This window comes from Erithacus rubecula (genome assembly GCF_903797595.1).
Source record: "Erithacus rubecula genome assembly, chromosome: 9".
NCBI lineage: Eukaryota > Metazoa > Chordata > Aves > Passeriformes > Muscicapidae > Erithacus > Erithacus rubecula.
The window spans coordinates 13,336,773-13,354,788 of NC_136660.1; the positions used below are offsets into that span (position 1 = coordinate 13,336,773).

General features: G+C 36.8%; 1 protein-coding gene across 1 annotated transcript in view; it reads right to left on the reverse strand.

Moving 5' to 3' along the window:
* The window catches only part of LRMDA (leucine rich melanocyte differentiation associated), a 605,660-nt gene that overhangs the window by 252,888 nt on the left and 334,756 nt on the right, over positions 1 to 18,016 (reverse strand). Inside the window, 2 exon segments of the mRNA XM_079312590.1 lie at positions 1,131 to 1,261; positions 10,781 to 10,913. Of these exon segments, the coding sequence (XP_079168716.1) occupies positions 1,131 to 1,261; positions 10,781 to 10,913 (264 nt within the window).

Genomic DNA, 18,016 nt, shown 5'->3' on the forward strand with positions numbered 1-18,016 from the left:
CAAAGTGAAAAGTATATATACACATCTGGGACAGATGTGCTGCTGTTTAACCTACACCATTTCTGAATGCATTGAATTCAAGCCATAAATTCCCATAAACCTGCTCTTAGTCTCCTCTACTTTGAATTGTTTTACCCTGACTCCAACAGCACAGTTTGGACTGCCTGAAGATAAGATCAGAGTTTATTATATAACTGAATCCTGTGAGTGATCCTAATAAAGAGCAAGCTCAAGCAAGGCAAGGTGACCAGCACTGCTTGGCTCTGACTTGCCTCCAAATGCCATTTAGAGCCAATGTGCAGTGCCAGCACACAAGGACTGAAATAATGTCTCAGATGGTAGCAAGGAAAAATACATCTAATGTCTTTTTTTTCCTGCATAATCATTGGCTCACCTGTCTTAAGCTTCTAGCTCTGAAAATCATGTCATTCAGCAGACATTCTATAAGTTATGGATCTACACTCATAACCATCATCAGCCACAAGTATTTTTGGGTTTTATTTTAAATAATCCTTACAACTTTTAGCAACATTTCAGTTGGACTTATAGTATTTTATCAAGACTCCATATTAAATTTCAGATGACCTCTTGTGTAATCTAGTTCATTGGCATTACATTATAAAGATAGTTTGGGTTTTTTTAATTAGAATGTAACTGATCTGACTAAAGCAGCACAATGTAAGAGGAGTCACTTATTCTGTGTTAACAGAAGAAGATTCTGTGTTAACAGAAGAAGCAGCTTAGCACCATATCAAACACAAGAAGATAAGGCTGCCTCAGTCGAGTGATTTTTATTTCTCCTTGTTCTTATTGCCTGTTCACCCTTAGTGCATGCAAACCTTGCCTTAAAGAAGGAAATGCCTTGAGTAGGGGTGTATGAATACTCACATTGAGGAAATCCTGTGCACACCTGCTCAACTCAGACATGTGCTATACTGAAAGGGTTCCTGAGCATGACCTCACTGAACTGGGGCCACCCAAATTCCCAGGTGTGTCATGGCAGAATGTTACAATGCTTTCAGAATGGAGCACATGTTTGTTGGAGACTCTGGGTTGATTTTACTTGAGTATTTTACAGTAGTAAACCAAAACTTTCATGTCTTATCACATCTGCAAGTGAAAGGACTAACCTGTATCTCTGGTAGTCATCTTCATCCTTTTCTTTGCAGACCAGTTCATTTGGGCAAGCAATGTTTCCAAGCAAACTGAGATACTGTAGTGAGGGCACAACTTCAGCCAAGTGGTCCAAAAGGCTTTCTAATTCTGTTATGTGTCAAAGATAGTGGGTTAAGGATTCAATGACATTAATGAAAAAAGCATTTAGAGTTGCATCACTGCTGATTTAAACATACATTTCAATAACTGACAATCAAATTTAGTATGGCATTCAGGAAAATGTCACATTAATTGTTCCAAGGGCAAACAGGGATAAACTTCAGTCAGTTTTTTGGCATGGAATGAAAGAATTGGGCTGTTTTGTCATTCTTTTCTCCTCCTTTCTTTCCTAGGTGGTTCACTACAAAACATTAAAACTTTGACAAAATGATGGATGCTGTGTGGTAAAATGGCTAGCAATTGCTGGAGCCATGAAACTTTTCCAGCATGGAAACAAACAGTTAGTTTCACAGCACATTCATCACTAATATATTCAGTCCACTGGAAAATGAGTTTAAGAAAAAAAAAAAAAAAGAAAAAGAAAAAAGTCAAACCACAACAACCAGGTTCACTCCCAGCATATAAACTCTGAGTGTCACAGCAACACATTTCTAACTACTCAATTAGGATATGCCAATTAATGCTTTACTAAGTGCAACTTAAAGACATCAGTGTCACAAATACTTTATATATGAAGCTTTAAAGCCTTGTGAAGCATTACATTTTTCATTAAAAGAGCCTCATATTTGATGTTCATGAGGCTTTTTAACTTAACTGTATTTCTCAGAACATAATTAAGAAAGGTACACCTTCATTATTGTGAATAAATTATACTGAATAAAACAAACTAGCAAACAAAGATTAAACTGTCTTTAGCCACTGCAATACTGGAAATCACATTTTAAGATTAAGCCTAACAACAACATTCAACCATTTGCACCCCAATTTGTTAATTGATCAAATAATGACTTTGTTGTTACAGTCTAGTATGACAGTCTCTAAAACTTGAACTGTACATTCTAATTTACTTCAATTTACATACAAAGATATTGGTGTGATTCTCAATATACCATGCATGTGTGTGTGAAAAGTTTCCAATATTTAAAAAATCAACTGACTTAGACAAGAGTAATAATTATTCAAACCATGAAAGGATATTTCAATGCTCTGTTTTTATTCTCTTCTGCTGTTGGAAACAAACTATTGTTTGAAATCCTCAGTTCACTTTTGTTGCTATTATTTATACTTGATTTATGTGTTTCTGTTATCTTTGTTATTTTTAGCTGATGGAATTTACTTTATTTCTTCACCCCAATATCTTAAGGGCAACAGAAGCAATTCAGAATGGAGAAAACAGCTTCATTGTTAAAAATGTGGTCTTCCTTTTGTAAGCCTGATATTTTAGTTTATTTCCAAACACACATGAAGACCATGTCTACAATTACTAATTCTAATATACTGAAATCAAAGTATGTACTCACAGTTAGTGTTCTGTCCCATAAGATCTAAGATTTAAGTCACACTTAAATATTTTGCATGAGAAAGGAAAATGAGGGTTTGAAATAAATTCTATTAATTCATTGAAAAGTTAGGATTACTAACTTTTAATTTGGCAAAGTCACATTATGGAATGCTTTACACCAGTAATTAATCTACCAAACCCTGAGAAAAAAATATATCTTTTTGTAGCACCACATGATTTGTTAGCTAGGACAAATTACCAATCAAAACTTGGTGCTCATTTTCATACCTGGACCCTAAGCTCACATATAAACTTTTTCATGGCTCCTTCAGGAAGTTATGTGACTGTGATGGGAAACTCACAAACTGTTTTTCCACACATGTTCAAGTGTGGAAAAGGCTTTTTAAAAGTTTCCAAAGACTGTTAGAGAAGTGCTAGGACCTGGCACCCTCCCTCAGCCAGGAGAAACACTTAATTTCTCGCAGCATTGCTTAAGTGGCAAAAAGGCTCCCTGAGAGAAATAGTTTATTATTACAAAGGACAGCTATTGCCATAACAGCAATCACACACAGGAGGTTAGCTATTGCAAGGCTTTGATTGTATCTGGTCATTTCCTATCTAAAGGGGAAAAAAAAAACCCCAAACAACCATAAAAATAACATCTCAACAACAACAAAAAACCAAGTCATTCAAAATGTTTACTTCTTTTATGAAGAAAACATGCAGGACTTTTGCTTCTCTATTCAGCAGAGCTATTTCTCGTGTAAAAGCTGTTCTCTCCAGAAGTTTGCTGAATGTGGAACATGACATCTATTCTAACTCCCCTCTGAACATGCAGCCTTCAAGGCAAATATCAAAATATATTTAGAAATGTAATGAAGAGCAGTGTCAGCTTAGATATGCAAAGTGTAAGACTACACCTCAAAATCCCATGGAAAGCCAAAGGGAGAGATACCATATTCACCCAGAATTTTAGGTAAATAACAGGAGTTGATAATCTGCATTTCAAAAATCTAAATCTCCCAAATTTGGAAGTTAGCGTCTAGATTCTAATACCTCATATCTACACCCTGAGCATTTATTTTCAGACACAACAACATTCCCTAAAAATTATCTCATGCAAGAATAACAATAGTTGTATCATAAATAAAATAATTACCTTTTTTTGCTTTTTAGGACTTATGTATCTTTTCTTATCCCTCTTAAAAACAAAATGCAAGGAACAGATTTTTGATTTTCCAAGAAGCCACATTTACCTAACACCAGAGTAACTTTTTACAAAGCACATAAGAAAAAAATAAATGATAGTCTGTTAAAACTCTCATGATTAAGTATTTCTCAGAGATGATTCATAAGCCATGGTGCACTTCTACATTAGTTAATTAGCATGTCAAATACTTATTTAAATCACAATACTGGAACTATATGATGCCACCAAAAGCATTATGTCCTTCTAAAACAATGCTAGGAAAATATGGAGAGAGCAACTCAAAGCAAGTCTGAAATTTTATTGCCAGCTTCCTTTTTATGGTTCGTTGCTGCAGTCCAAGGAGTGCCATATTGGTGCAATCAGAGCCAAAGAGCTGCAAAATCCTGCTGTGCCACTTCTAAGACCAATTTCAGCTCCATTCTCTCCAAAAAAGAAAACCCACAATTAAATCCATGGACAGTGTTAGTGAAAATGCATTCATTTATTTATTTAGAGCTCTGTAAAAATAAATCTGGACTGACCTGACTACAGCCAGTGTCACTGACCACCAGGTAAATATGTAACAGTGAGGCCAACACTTACACTATAGTCTACTGTTTGAAAAATGGTTTAAAGTATTGCTGTTGTGGTAATTAAAAAGCCTTAGTGTAGTAATCCATCTCCCAATTCAAGTGCCATCGTTACCCATCTATTAATGCCTCTCTTTCTAACATCAAACAAAATAAAAAACAATGAAAATTTTAAAATCATCAGCTCTACAGCTTACAAGCTATAATATTCTCAGGAATTACAGAACAATGGATCCCTCCAAAAATTGGTCTTTAGGAAAAATTAACAGAAACACACTGGACATACTTTAAAATTTCATATACACCAAGGGATTATACTTATTTCTTGCACTATTTCTAGATTTAAATTAGGGAAACATTTAAAAGAACTGGGTATCTCTCACAGATGAGTTTTTAAATCCCCTTCAGACTGTTAAAATGTTCATACCACACGTGCATGTTTTGACTGTTCACAATCAGACATACACACAAGCTCATCACCAGATTTTCTATTCAGAAAGAAAAATGCTGCAGCAACACTGAGACAGTAGTAATAGAATTATTTGGAAAATTACAGTACTATGATGGGTCCAGTTCAGCTGCAGAGCAATACCATTTCTTGCAAGTTTCATGGAACCAAAACTATCCTACAAATAGGCATGTTCTGACTTATCTGTTTTCACTTCTCTCTCATACTCAATACCACTGTTTTTTGAGGTTCTCTCAAAGGAAGAAAGAACAAGGAAATGCCCAAAGCAAATGATGTATCTTCTTTCTCTGGCTAAGAATGAACTGTCTGTGCAAGCTTGTAGCATTCTCATTTGTTTATTTTGTAGAAAACCCTGTATCTTGGACTAAAATTCTAGTGGCTAGTCAGGACTGCATCCCCTTTCAAACCATTCAAAGATTAGTTCCCAGGGATATAACATTGGCACAGGACAAAGCTGTAAACTCTGAGTGGATAGTGCCACTTGAATAAGTCAATTTTAGGAGAACCTCGGAAGTGAGGAAAGCTCTTGGAAGTTCTTGGAAGCAAAGAGACAATAGAGAGCAATCAGCATATATTCAAAATATTTCTGAAATATGTACATGACAGGGATATCTACAGAATTCCAGGCCAGCACATAGAAAGACCCAAAACTGTCATTCAAAGGTTTTCTGCCAACTGTGATGCAATCAAACTAACATCAAAACAGCTGAATGGCACTTCTACCAGAGTCACAAATGAACAAGGTACCTATATTTATTCCCAGCTGAAACATTTGCTTCAATTAAATTGATCACAAACATGATGTAGCAACCATAAGCTGTTCCACACACAAATAGCATTGAATCAGAAGTTACCAATTCTCTGAATGCAGTTGGGAAAGATCTTTGCCACCTGAAGGCTTTTCCATCAGAATGTGCTAGGTCTTCAAGGTTGGATAACCACAGAAACAGCTTGCAATATGCAAGTATACATCTCCCTCTTCTCTGTGTGCAGTAGGATGTCACACACAGTAATTTGTATGCCACATTCTGGCTTGAACCCCTTCTAGTAGGGAGATAGGACCTTGAGATAAGGCCTTGTTCACTGACTTTGAAAGCACTTTGCTCAAGAAAAAAAAAAAGGTGCAGAGTGGATGGCAATTAACTAAGTCGATATATCTCATGGAGAGCTTCCTGCATACTGAAAATATGGGGGGGAAAAAAATCCCATTTTACCTACTGGAGCAGCATTAATTTTATATAGTTGGAGCTGCCAGTGCTTTTAGAGGCATTTTAGAATCCCCATGGTTTCATGGCTGCAGATTTGAAGACCACATCTCAATGTTGTTAAGTAACAAGGCATCACAAAGACAAAAATAAAGTAGTAGCTCATAAAAACTTTTTTAAAAGTTCTGATATGTCCAGTTCAACTCCTGCAAGCACTGCTGTAGAACAGCATAAGGAAACACCTGGACTGTGGACTACTTCTCTCTTCCATTATGGCATTCACAGGACTTTACTTTTACTTCAGATACACTTTAATCTAGAAGAAAGATTCTTGGCTCATGAGGTACAGCAGTGTCTAACAAGACACACACTAAATCCACAGCTGTGGTGTGGAGAACTCAGAAGGCTGAGCAGGAAGAGTTCAGGTGTCTGTTTAGAGGGAATGGGGAACCATACGTAATAGGAGACAATTTGTGTCTTTAATGTATTCATTCAATCTCTCATCAAGTCTTCAGCACTTAATATAATGAGATTCTGGTCAGACTGGGGCTTCTGTGTCTTCAGGCACTTAAGGACAATGTAGGGACAAGCACAGAGGCAAAATAAATTACAATCTACAGTTTTGGGGTTAAGCAAATCTGTCTCTATTAGAGACCATTATGAGACCTGTGTGAAGACAAATTATACCAGAAGTACTTACTGGTATGTTGTACAGTTGAGGTATTTAATACATGCTGCTTTCAAAGACTCAAGAACATATAATACCTAAATCTAAATGACACTGATGACTTCTCTTGCCATAAGAAATGTGCATATCAATATGGACATTCTGCCCAGTTCTAGATTTCTCACTCTGTGGTGTGAAATATTTTGGTTTTACCCCAAACCATTTAAAATCTAGACCTAGATTCAATTATAAAATCACAGAATATGCTGAGTTGGAAGGCACCCTTCAGGATGACTAAGTTGAACTCCCTTACAGGACACCCCAGGAGTCACACCCTGTGTCTGAGAGCATTGTCCAAGCACTGCCTGAGCTCTGTCAGGCTGCTGCTGCCACACTGCCCTGGGGAGCTGTTCCAGTGCCCAAACACCCTCTGGGTGAAGAACTTTTTTTATGATATTCAACCTAAACTTCCCTGACCCAGCTTCAGGCCATTCCCTCAGTCGTGTCCCTGTCCCCCCAGAGCAGAGATCAGTGCCTGCCCCTCCTCTCCCCCTCCCAGGAGCTGCACCTGCAGTCAGGTCTGCCCTCAGTCTCCTCTTGTCCAGGCTGGGCAGACCCAGTGACCTCAGACACTCCTCACACAGTTTCATCTCCAGATACTTCACCATCCTCATGGTCCTCCTCTTGCTTTCCATTTCTACATTCAACACATTTTTCTCAGGAAATTTTTGTACCAGTTCCTCAAAAGTATCTAGAATTTATGTTAAACATAAGACCAGCTTACACTAAGTAAAGAAATGGAGTTTTACTTCAACGAATTACACATCTGGTTCATTTTCAGACTTGTCTGTTTCAAAGTGAGGCAGTGAACACCTAATTTTCAGCATACAGGCATGTGTGTATATACATATAATATATATATGTCTGACAATCTATCTTTTAATACTTTGTCAAATTTTGAAACTGCCCATTTGATTAGTTTTGACAAATTCTTTAAATATCAAAATGTAAAGGAAATTGAAATGTCCATGCTCTATTGTTCCATACTGGTCAAGATCAGCACAATGAAAAGCCACGAAACCTCACACTGTTATAACACCCACAGAGAAATAAATCTATTTAAAAGTTTCCTGACTATTTCACAATATCTAGTCAACACACTTAAAAGGAGAAATGAGGCTTCCCATTGCAAGCATAGGTGACTGCAGTCATAATTCCTCCTCCAACAGCAACTTCCCATCTACCCCATTCATCCTGATCTGTGCTGCTGCTTTCTGCTATTCACTGTGTGCAAGAAAGAAACTAAGACGTGTTTCCCAAAGTAAATCATACTTTTAAAAACAACCATACTATATGCATGACATAAAGCATGTTAGATGCATAACCCAACACTGCACAGTGGTGATGCCTCTCCTTTAGGTGTTTCTGCTATATAGACTGAATTTTAAAAGATTTTTAATAGATTGCACATTACAGAAAATTTGAGCAATAACACATGTTTTTATTGCAATATTTCAATTTGCTTCTTCCACTTCTAGCAGAAAAATTGGTAGTGGCCTGACTGTAACTGAAATATGCAACCAGAAGAAAAAAATACCAGGTGATTCCTCTAAGTCTTTGCCTGATTTAGAGATAAGCCTTCAGAGTTGTACAGTATGCAGACATTGTGTTAGGAGGGCCCAAATGTTATTTACACATACAATGCCACACAATAAGTTAATTGTGCAAATGGAGTAGAAAGCTCTTATCAGAGTTATCACAACAGGATATGGATCAAAATGAAGCCAGAATAAAAGGAGAGAATACAGTTATATTAAGAGACACTCATGAAAGCTCTCATATGTGTTCTAAAGTTTACACGCTATTCCAACTTTCAAAGGGGTCAGTTTGGCTTTCTGTTTATTTTCATCTCTCTCTCACTCTTTCTCTGTATATATTTATATATACATGGCAATATTCCACCCAATGAAGTTTTATTTCAGATTAGTATTCTTTGCTCACTTGTGTCCTTGATGCAGTGCTACTGTAATATACTGAACAATCTTTCCTGCAATATATTTCATTATTCTATTAAATGTACTCTTTTTTCTTAACATTTTTCAAAGAATCCTACAGAGAAATAATTCATTAAAAGAAGTGATTCAAGTTCAAATAAGACCTTTTTCAAACACAGCATTAACATTGAGAAAAGGAATCTGGAAAGTCTCTGTGCTTCTGTAGACTCTCCCTACAGGAGATCACTGCTCCCCAGGGTTCAGAATGTTAATGATGGACAGCAGTTAATTTTTATTTTCTGGGCAGTTTGTATACAATAGGTATTTTATTATTTAGTATTTCTGCAATCCCTCTATTAAACTATTTTTATCACACTGCAAAATGCATATATTATTTCTATATAATAGAAAAGGTAGCTCACTACTCTCAAAGCTCTAATTTCATAGTTTTTACATTGAATTTTAAAAAATCCCAGGGTAGATCAAATTCTTCTTATCATGTTATTATTGGCTTTGAGAGCTTACTCACTTGACAATGCTATTTCAGTGAGACCAGCAGAAACTCTTTAAGGAGTACTACTGACATGACAGTTTTTTTTCCCTCTGATTTTGTTCACTGAGTTAATATTAAGTACCTCTGCCCTCTTCTTGGTAAGTGCAAAACTCCTCCTGGACTGCTGCCCATAGGACAAATATCCCTACCTGCTTTTTGGTCTTATGGCCAAAGTTACACTTCATGGCTTGTAACTGGCATCACCAAAAATGTTCTTGTACATTCTTTGTGAGTTCAGATTTTACCACAGCAGCAACCAACAAAACAATAAAACCAGTCACTCAAATCCAGCCCACAATACCCTGCATTAACCACAAATCTAGCCAAATACCTAGTACAGTAATGGTTATTACTGTTCAAGAGACACTCTTGGCAAATTTCCAATGCTCCAAGAAAGAAAGGCTACTCTGCTGATTTTTATTTATTTATAGAGTCAAAAATAAGTGCAGAAATCATAGAACCTGCAGTTATTTTTATTCCCCTCAGTAGGAGGATTTTGCTTTAGTAGGAGGTAACTTGCTCTCTGTTTACCTTGTCTGTAATAAAAGCCTGCAGTTGAGCAGTCTTGTCCTCACACTGCAATTACAAGGCTAGGCTTTAGTGGGCTGTGCTCTAGGACTCTGCAGGCCTCAGTTTGATCACCCTTCACTTCTGTAAAATCATATACTACACATCTTCAAATCTCCAGATGGGTCAAATTTGGGGAAATTATGGAACAATCAAGTCCACGCCCACAGACTTTGCAGATAATTAGTTTTTACAGACCATTATCTATAAACTTACAGACGAGGAGCTCTGATGCAGCAGAGTATTTAGAAAAATGTTAAAATACTTATTCATAATAAACAGAATTAGGCACTAATTAAGGCATACAGAGAAGTGACTGGTTGCAACTGGACTTAGTCATACATCAAAAGACTACTGTCTTAAGACCTTGATTTGGAAAGTATTTTATGTGAATTTATACAGAACTGGAATACCAATAAGAGAGTGGCATGTTTGTGCAGCTGCATTTGCACAGCTGCCACCCAATAGTGCATATTCCCAGTTTCATGAAAATAGATAAAATCATTAAAAATATTATGTGGGTTTAATTAATTTTATCTTACCTTACTTTAATGCTTTAAGAGCTGTTCAAAGTGTTAAAACCTAATCCTGTTTCACTGCATGCTCTATTCCACTAGAGGTCAGCCTGCAACAGAACCCAAGCAAACACAGGAACTGCTGCACACGGGTAGCACTGACATTATTTTCTTTCTCTATTTTATCTATTAGAAAGATTTCTTCAGAGCCATAACTTAGATCTCTCACTAAAATGGAGCAACAGGAAGATATAATGGTGCATTTCATTTATGAATGACCTGTAATAAATTACTGTGAAGTATTCCAGGTGCCAAACGAGAGAATGCTTTGTCTGCACATGAACTATATTTCATATACTTTAATTTGGCTGACACATAGAACTCATTTGACATTTTGCAGGTATTTCTTTGAAAGGATATTTGGTTCTTGTTGAGTGTTAAGGTATGGAGGTGGGGTAACCTGGGTAACAGAAGGTCATTTCCGAGCAGATTGTTGTCCAAGATCAGTTCTTCCAAGTAACTGAATGTTTTCAGTCCTTCTAGTGACCTGCAAACGACAAAGGCAACAGGAAAAATGATACTCCACTAAATCAGGGAGGCCATTAAGAGCTGAAATAAATATTTTAACCTTCCCTTTCAGGAGTGGGAATAGTTTTGGTTTGGGCCTGTCAGAAGAGTGAATGACAAGCATTAGTGGCAAGGGGAGTGCTGGCACTGCAACACATCCTTCACATGCTGGCAGGATGAAGGATGCGGGTCACTTAGTGAGTAGCCAGGATCCAAAACAAAAGGCTTCAGATATGGGGCCTGCAGGATGAATTTGTCAATGTCTTGTGCCTTCAGGCACCCAGCCTCGCCTGACCCTAACCTCCATTCCCAAGATAAATAACTCTGTCACAGTTCACCTTCATTCCCTGGACACAAATTTAAGTTGTCATCCATCATTTCTGCCAAGAAATATCATACCCTGCTAACAATAATAAATACAACTTCAAGTATCATTTCTTAGTAGTTACCTTACATGCAATAATAGGAAATATAGAAGGGATTTCCCCCTCCCCTTTTCATTAACCTCTTAATTAGCTTCTTGAGTTCCTGCAAACAAAATAAAATGTTCTCTACAAAATAAAATGCAGAATTACTCCAGACAGAAGGACATTTGCTTTCTTCTTGGAACTTGCTGTCCCACTGTCAAGCCACAGGTCACACTGCAGAGAGCAGCATTAAAAAGGAGCATTTGACAATATGGTAATGAAGATGATGACTTGTAAATAAACAAGGTTCTGGAAGCATTCATTCCGCTCACAGCAAAGTACAAAAACAAAAACAAAACAAAACCAAAAACAAAAAATAAAATAAAACCACTAAAAAAGAACATTTCATTACCTTGTTAAGGCATCTATTCCAAGCTTGATTCCTAATGATTGCTCATTCCAATGGTAAAAAACCCCACACATTAACCAGCTGAGACACAGGATATACAAGGCATAGGCACAGACACGCATTCACAGCTCAGTCACCCACCAGACACCTAAAGATATGCTGAGATTGCATGACTTGACAGCTGATCTACTGTGCCTACCAGTGGGAAGATCATCACTGTATCTCCTGTAAAATGTGATGAATAAGGGAGATGCAGGTTATACTATTTATTCAGTTTCCAATGACATTGATAGTGAGGGGATTTCCTCACCCTCCCCCCAGTTTTTGGCAAAGATGGAAGCACAGCCAAGGTCCCTGTTAGGATGTTCCATTGATACATTTACTGGAGGAAAACACAAGTATCATTAGAAAAGACAACTTAATATTTATCTGTGCAACAAAAACAAGATACTGCTTTTGGAGCTAGAACTTATAGATCACACTTAGACAACCCAAGCAACCAAAAGAAATCAAGTGTGTGACCTTTACACTGGGTACTGCACGTTGAACTATGAATATTCAACATTTGTGCAACACTGCAACAGTGCATCTCAGTCCAAGAGCTCCAAAGTCTCTTGACTTGAAAGGGGGGTACAACTATTACTAATGCCATTTTGATGCTCAGCAGCCAGACCTGAAGAAAATTTGCCACCTCTACCCGATATATGGCATATCCATATCATTACAGTGCATTGATATTACAATTTCTGAAGCTGAAAAAATGAAGGCCTTTATTATATATATATATATATATTAAACGTTTTACTGAAATAATCACTGCAGTAACGTTTTGCATGCGCCTTTAACCAACAGTTTTGGGAAAAAACCTCAATTCAGCCTGCACAAACTGTTCACCATTAAAAGCTGTGCTAGCATGCTGCATTGAGCTAGCTATTTCAGCTAAAGGTCACAGCAGACCTGGTTTTGCCAAAGTCAGGAGTTGAGGAGAAAGCAGCAAACATCTCAGACACTGCTTTCCCCCAAGTACCTTTAAAAGGCAAAAAACTCAGAGGAAGTAGCAGTGAGTTTATCAAGCTGTTACAAGTTTTCATTTCAGTTTGACAAACCCAGTTTAGCAAATTCCCCTTAAATACTCTGTATTATATAAATAGTGGATTATTTCCAAACCTCACATTTCAATGTATGACTTTGACTTGCCAAAAGAGTTCAGAGAAGGCCACCTCCTTGTCAGCACCACAGAGCCTTATGGGATGTTAATAGGTCCTTTGTGAAAAAACACTGCTCGGGCTCTGGTCAGTGTCAGCATCAAAATACACATTGTTCCTGAGTTATGTTATGCAAATATAATACTCTTATCATGAGAATCAGCAAATGGTTGGCAACTGGCAAGGAGAAGAAAGCGCACATCCAAAACTGCTTCAGGGGAGGCATAAAACAAAATGACAAGCCATGAAGTGGGACAAAAGGCCTTGGAACACTAGAGGGAGTTGCCTATTGAAACAGCCTTTCTTTCACAACCCTGGGCTGAACACAAGGGTACTAGTTTCATAGATAGGCAGAGAAAATTGTGTGCAAATCTCCTTACACCTGTCTGGTTTTGATAATTTTTGCCATGTAATGTTATTAGCTGCTCAGTTAAAAAGGAGCCATGTTACACAGGGGGTTGCTTATAATTGCTGTTTTCATGTCATCAGAGCAGTGTGCACTTGGTGATTTAATCACCTAAATTCAGAGTCCAGGGAGATGGGAGGGGTTGCCACAGTACAGAGAGAGGGTGTAGCCATTAATATAAATTTAAAGTCATGAGTTGTTTCGCTATTCATAGAATTTTTTTTCATCTTAAACAGAAGGGAAAAAACAGCACCAAAACAAAGAAATAAAAAAGGAAAAAAATGAGTTAGCTATCATTCAGTTTTACTACCTACTAAATTCTATGCAACAGTCTCTACCATCATAATATAGTAGGAAATATTGCCCAGCAGTTGTACTCCAAAGTGTAAAAGTTTTAAGTATAATCCACACAATTGGTTTTATAGTACAAACTTCAGCAAAGTCCCATAACTTTCATGAGCCTCAATTTCCCATCTGCAGGTGGGAGATAAGAAAGGATTGCAACTGTAAATTGAAATGGAGAAAGCATTTTTGAGAATCTGAGACAGAAATCAGTACAAAATACTGTCATTCTTGTTTTTAATGAGGTTGAGCAAGTAGTATTAATGCACTCCAAGTATTCCCTTACGAGTCCAGTACAAAAGAAAAGAGGAATGCTTACATATATGCAGCATAGGAAGAAGGGCACAAGCAACCTAAGAGACAAGTATTAAAGAGAACCAGTGAAAAATTTAATCTGCACTGTTTTCCTATAGTTCACAGCATCAAAAAATGTCTCCCCATGTTAGCATACTAAAACAAACATACAGTCTTACCACAACAGTGCAACCAGCACTGAAGGGCGTGTGGCAAGCAGTTTCCCTTACTTTCAAAAGGCTAATAAACACCACTAAGGTGGATTGCAGGTTATTGTCCCTGCCCTAATGCCATGAAAGCTGCCCATTATCTCACCCACAGGTACTGTCTCAGTTACCTCATTGCAGGGCTCACACTCTGCTCCCACAGGAGAGCAAGTGGTGCCAAGAGATTTCCACTGCAATTTTCAAAGTCACATCAAACCGACAAAACATCACAACGCATTCAGTGCCGCCTCATTCAAACAGAAAAAACTTTAAGTTTCCACTGTAATTAACCCTATCCTCGTTAAGATAATTATGATCAAGCTCCCTGTCACAGCTAATATCACAGCATCATTGCCTATGGCTCACGCTTTGCCCTCATTAGCTTACAAAAACACTGCACTAAACAGGAAACTGACTCCCTCTGCAAAACGACTTAAGATGTTCTGTAAGTAGACAGTAAATAATCCTTTAGAATAAAGGTCTCAGAAATGCCATTTTATCCAAGTCCTTTGGCTACTCAGTATGATTTTTTCCAGCTTTCTTTTCCATAATTCATTCATGGTTTATAACAAAGTTTTAATCATAAAGGAATGCCATGACAGAGATTTTTTTTTTAATGTATGTGTATGCATGGTAATTGTCAACTACACTATTTCATGTGGTCTCTCTGGCTTGACAGGGATTTGGTTACAATGAAAGTACAGAGCAACTCTTCATTTTGGTAATATTTGACAATGAAAACATGAGATTTTATAAATGAAAAAAAGCAGAAGCCTCACAAGCAGTAGACAAAACTTGGTACTCTGCAGTTGTCCTTGCTCAGAGAAACAAGCTGCTCAGAAGCATATGCTACAAAAGAAGAGTTCCTCACATTTTATCCTACCCCTTCATTAATAAGACAGCTGCCTCATATCTAATTGACTTTTTCCTCCTGTTTAACAGGAAAAGAGAGAGCAGTTAACAATATGCAAATGAGAGAGTTTGAGTTTAGCCTTGAAATTGATTTGCACTTTGTTGACAAGAGATAGCCATTAGCAGAAGTTAAAGATGGAGTTGTTATAAAACAAGAGCTTTTTAAAATACCTTGTCCTTGCCTTTAGTGTTTTAATTGACTACAGGAGAGCGGAATCAACATGAGAACCTGAGTACTAGATAACTTCAGTATTTAAATAGAAATGCAAATTCTATTTCTCCAGCACCTGCCAGCCAAGGAGTACCAAAACATTTTTTTGCAAAACATTAATGAATTACTTTTAAAAAACCTGCTGAGCTTAAAATTCCATTTTGTAGTAAAGCAGAGAGAGGTTAAGTGACTAACAGAAGGTGACCTCCAGCAATTTTCTGAGACAAGAAATAACACCAAGAATTCCTGACTTCTAGCTCTTTGACTTAACATCACCTAAATAAAACAAAGCACAAAAAATGTTGTGTGTGTATATATATATATATATAAATAAATCAGGTGGACAAAATATGAGTAAAGCATCAAAAAATGTTCTCTACAGAATTCAAGAATAAAACTTTTTTTGTTTGTTTCTTTGTTTGCCAATCTACTTAGTGATTTTACACAGTTTCCTGCATGATAATAGAATAAAAAAAGAAAATAGAATGAAGTATTTAATGGACAGTTCTGACATGACTTCTGGACCAAGGCAGAACACATGCACACACCAAAATATAAAAAAAGAAAAAATGCATCCCAGTGACAGTAAAGAACCTCCAAGATTCAAAATTTGTATGCTTCAGACATGTTAGACTTTTCAGACTGTCTAGAGATAGCATTTTGCATCACTTCCACCTTTCTCTTAGTAGATTGAAAATGTCTGGAAGCAAATGTTAAGATAAAACTTGAGGCACAGCTGTGAGTATGATCAACAAAAGAGAAACTGAAAGAAATTAACAAGCAGCATCACTAAACACTTGTGAAAAAGAGATCTCCATAAGAAAATACTAAACTTCTGTTATGAATTGGACCTCCAATAAGTTTTGAATCTTTTGAGGTAAAGGTCATCAATAAACTTGATTTCCAGACATACAAGAAAAAAATACATAATTTTCTTGATTTTCCCCTTTTCTTATACACTGAAGCATGCAGGTCTATGTGAGACATTGTATTACCAATAAAGACTGGGACAAAGATATCTCAATAATTGTAAACCAGAGCCATGTGAGCACATCAAAATGTTGGGGATTCACAAAAACTCAGAAACTTCCTCGATTCTTTTATCGCCTTGTTCTAGGTCTTACACAGCAAATTCCATTGCTTAAAAAAAGTCCAAACTTCTAAACATTAGAAGCCACCATCCCCCCCAAAACCTAAAAGAGAACACAAACAATAGTAGAGTCAATAAACAGAGAGACAAAAAGAGATGAGGTCTCCTGAATTCTAGATGTTACGTTCACAACATTTCACAAACATTCCGCCAATTATAAAACAGAAATGCAGATATTTCTTGAGAGAGGGATTTTGCTACTAAGCAGCAGTTCTCCAGTGATGGCATTGCCTGAAAAGCAATAATGCACATTCATCTCATTCATTTACAGAAGCCCAGTTACTTATAACCCTTTACAGGCAGCAAGAAAAGATGGGCACTCCCAGAAGGTGAATCAGACCTTCAGGTGAGGTTCAGTGTTGCACATCTGTTTGGGAAGGATGAACAGAGCCTATTTGTCAGGAATCTTGCAATGAAATTAAAAGAAACTTCAACATTAAAGTAAAAAACTGGAAGAGCTGTGTCTGGTAGGAGTGGATTATTTACCTGGTGACATATGCCAATTAGAAACCCCAATTACAGCTTCCAGGGGCTCACAAAACCTTATTACAATCAACCATTCAGTTGTTCAACCACTGCTCTCTCCCACCAAGATTCTGCTAGAATTAAAAACACCAAACCACAAACAGCAACAACCATCAAAACACAAAAAACCCTCAATAAAACAAACAACCAAACCAACCAAGCAAAAGAGATAGATTAGCAACCAGACTGACTGTGGTGGGCTTCAATTTCTTTTCTAATGAATCCCTTAAAGTCTCAGATTTCACTATGTGTCTATTTAAGCACCTCTACTCAAGAGAATATCCCATTGACGCAGCTCAAACTTTATCCTTCATGTTAGGCTGATTTTTGCTTAAGTTTTCATATTAAATCTTTAGGATTAAACATGCCAAAATTTTATTTTATACTACTGTTAGAATTTTGTTTATGTTTAAATAAAATGACAATCAGTGTACCATAGCCTGTAGGAAGGCATTTTTCACATAAGCCATATAAAATATTTCCAAATAATACAAAATGTATCTGAAAATGAGTTCTTCATCATCTAGTCATCAAACAAGTATCATTTAAGAAAAAACAGTTTGCAAAACAATGCAAAAAATTACCAAGCAGAGAGAAAATGACTGTGTGTATTCATAGATAATCAAAGGGCATTTTGGAAAAAAAAACGGTACTAATAGTTCAATTATGCATCACTTCCTTAAAATTCCTAAGTACACAATTAAATATCCTTCTGCTAAAATATTACTGGAAATGTTTGATGAAGAATAGCAACGAGTTAAGAGAAAAACTTGGATGCAAGACTCTTGCTTTGGTTTTTTCCCCAGTCTTAACGTGGAACTCAATCCTAATAAATCAAATGGCAAAAAAAAAACCCAAAAAACCAAAACCAACAAAAACAAAAAAGCAAAACAAAAAATCTACAAAAAAATAAACAAGAAAACCAAAACAACCACTGCTATTTCCTGAATTTTTAAGAATTCAATGAAGTATTAGTGATTAAAAATAGCAAAAGAACATGCCATGGTTTACAAAAT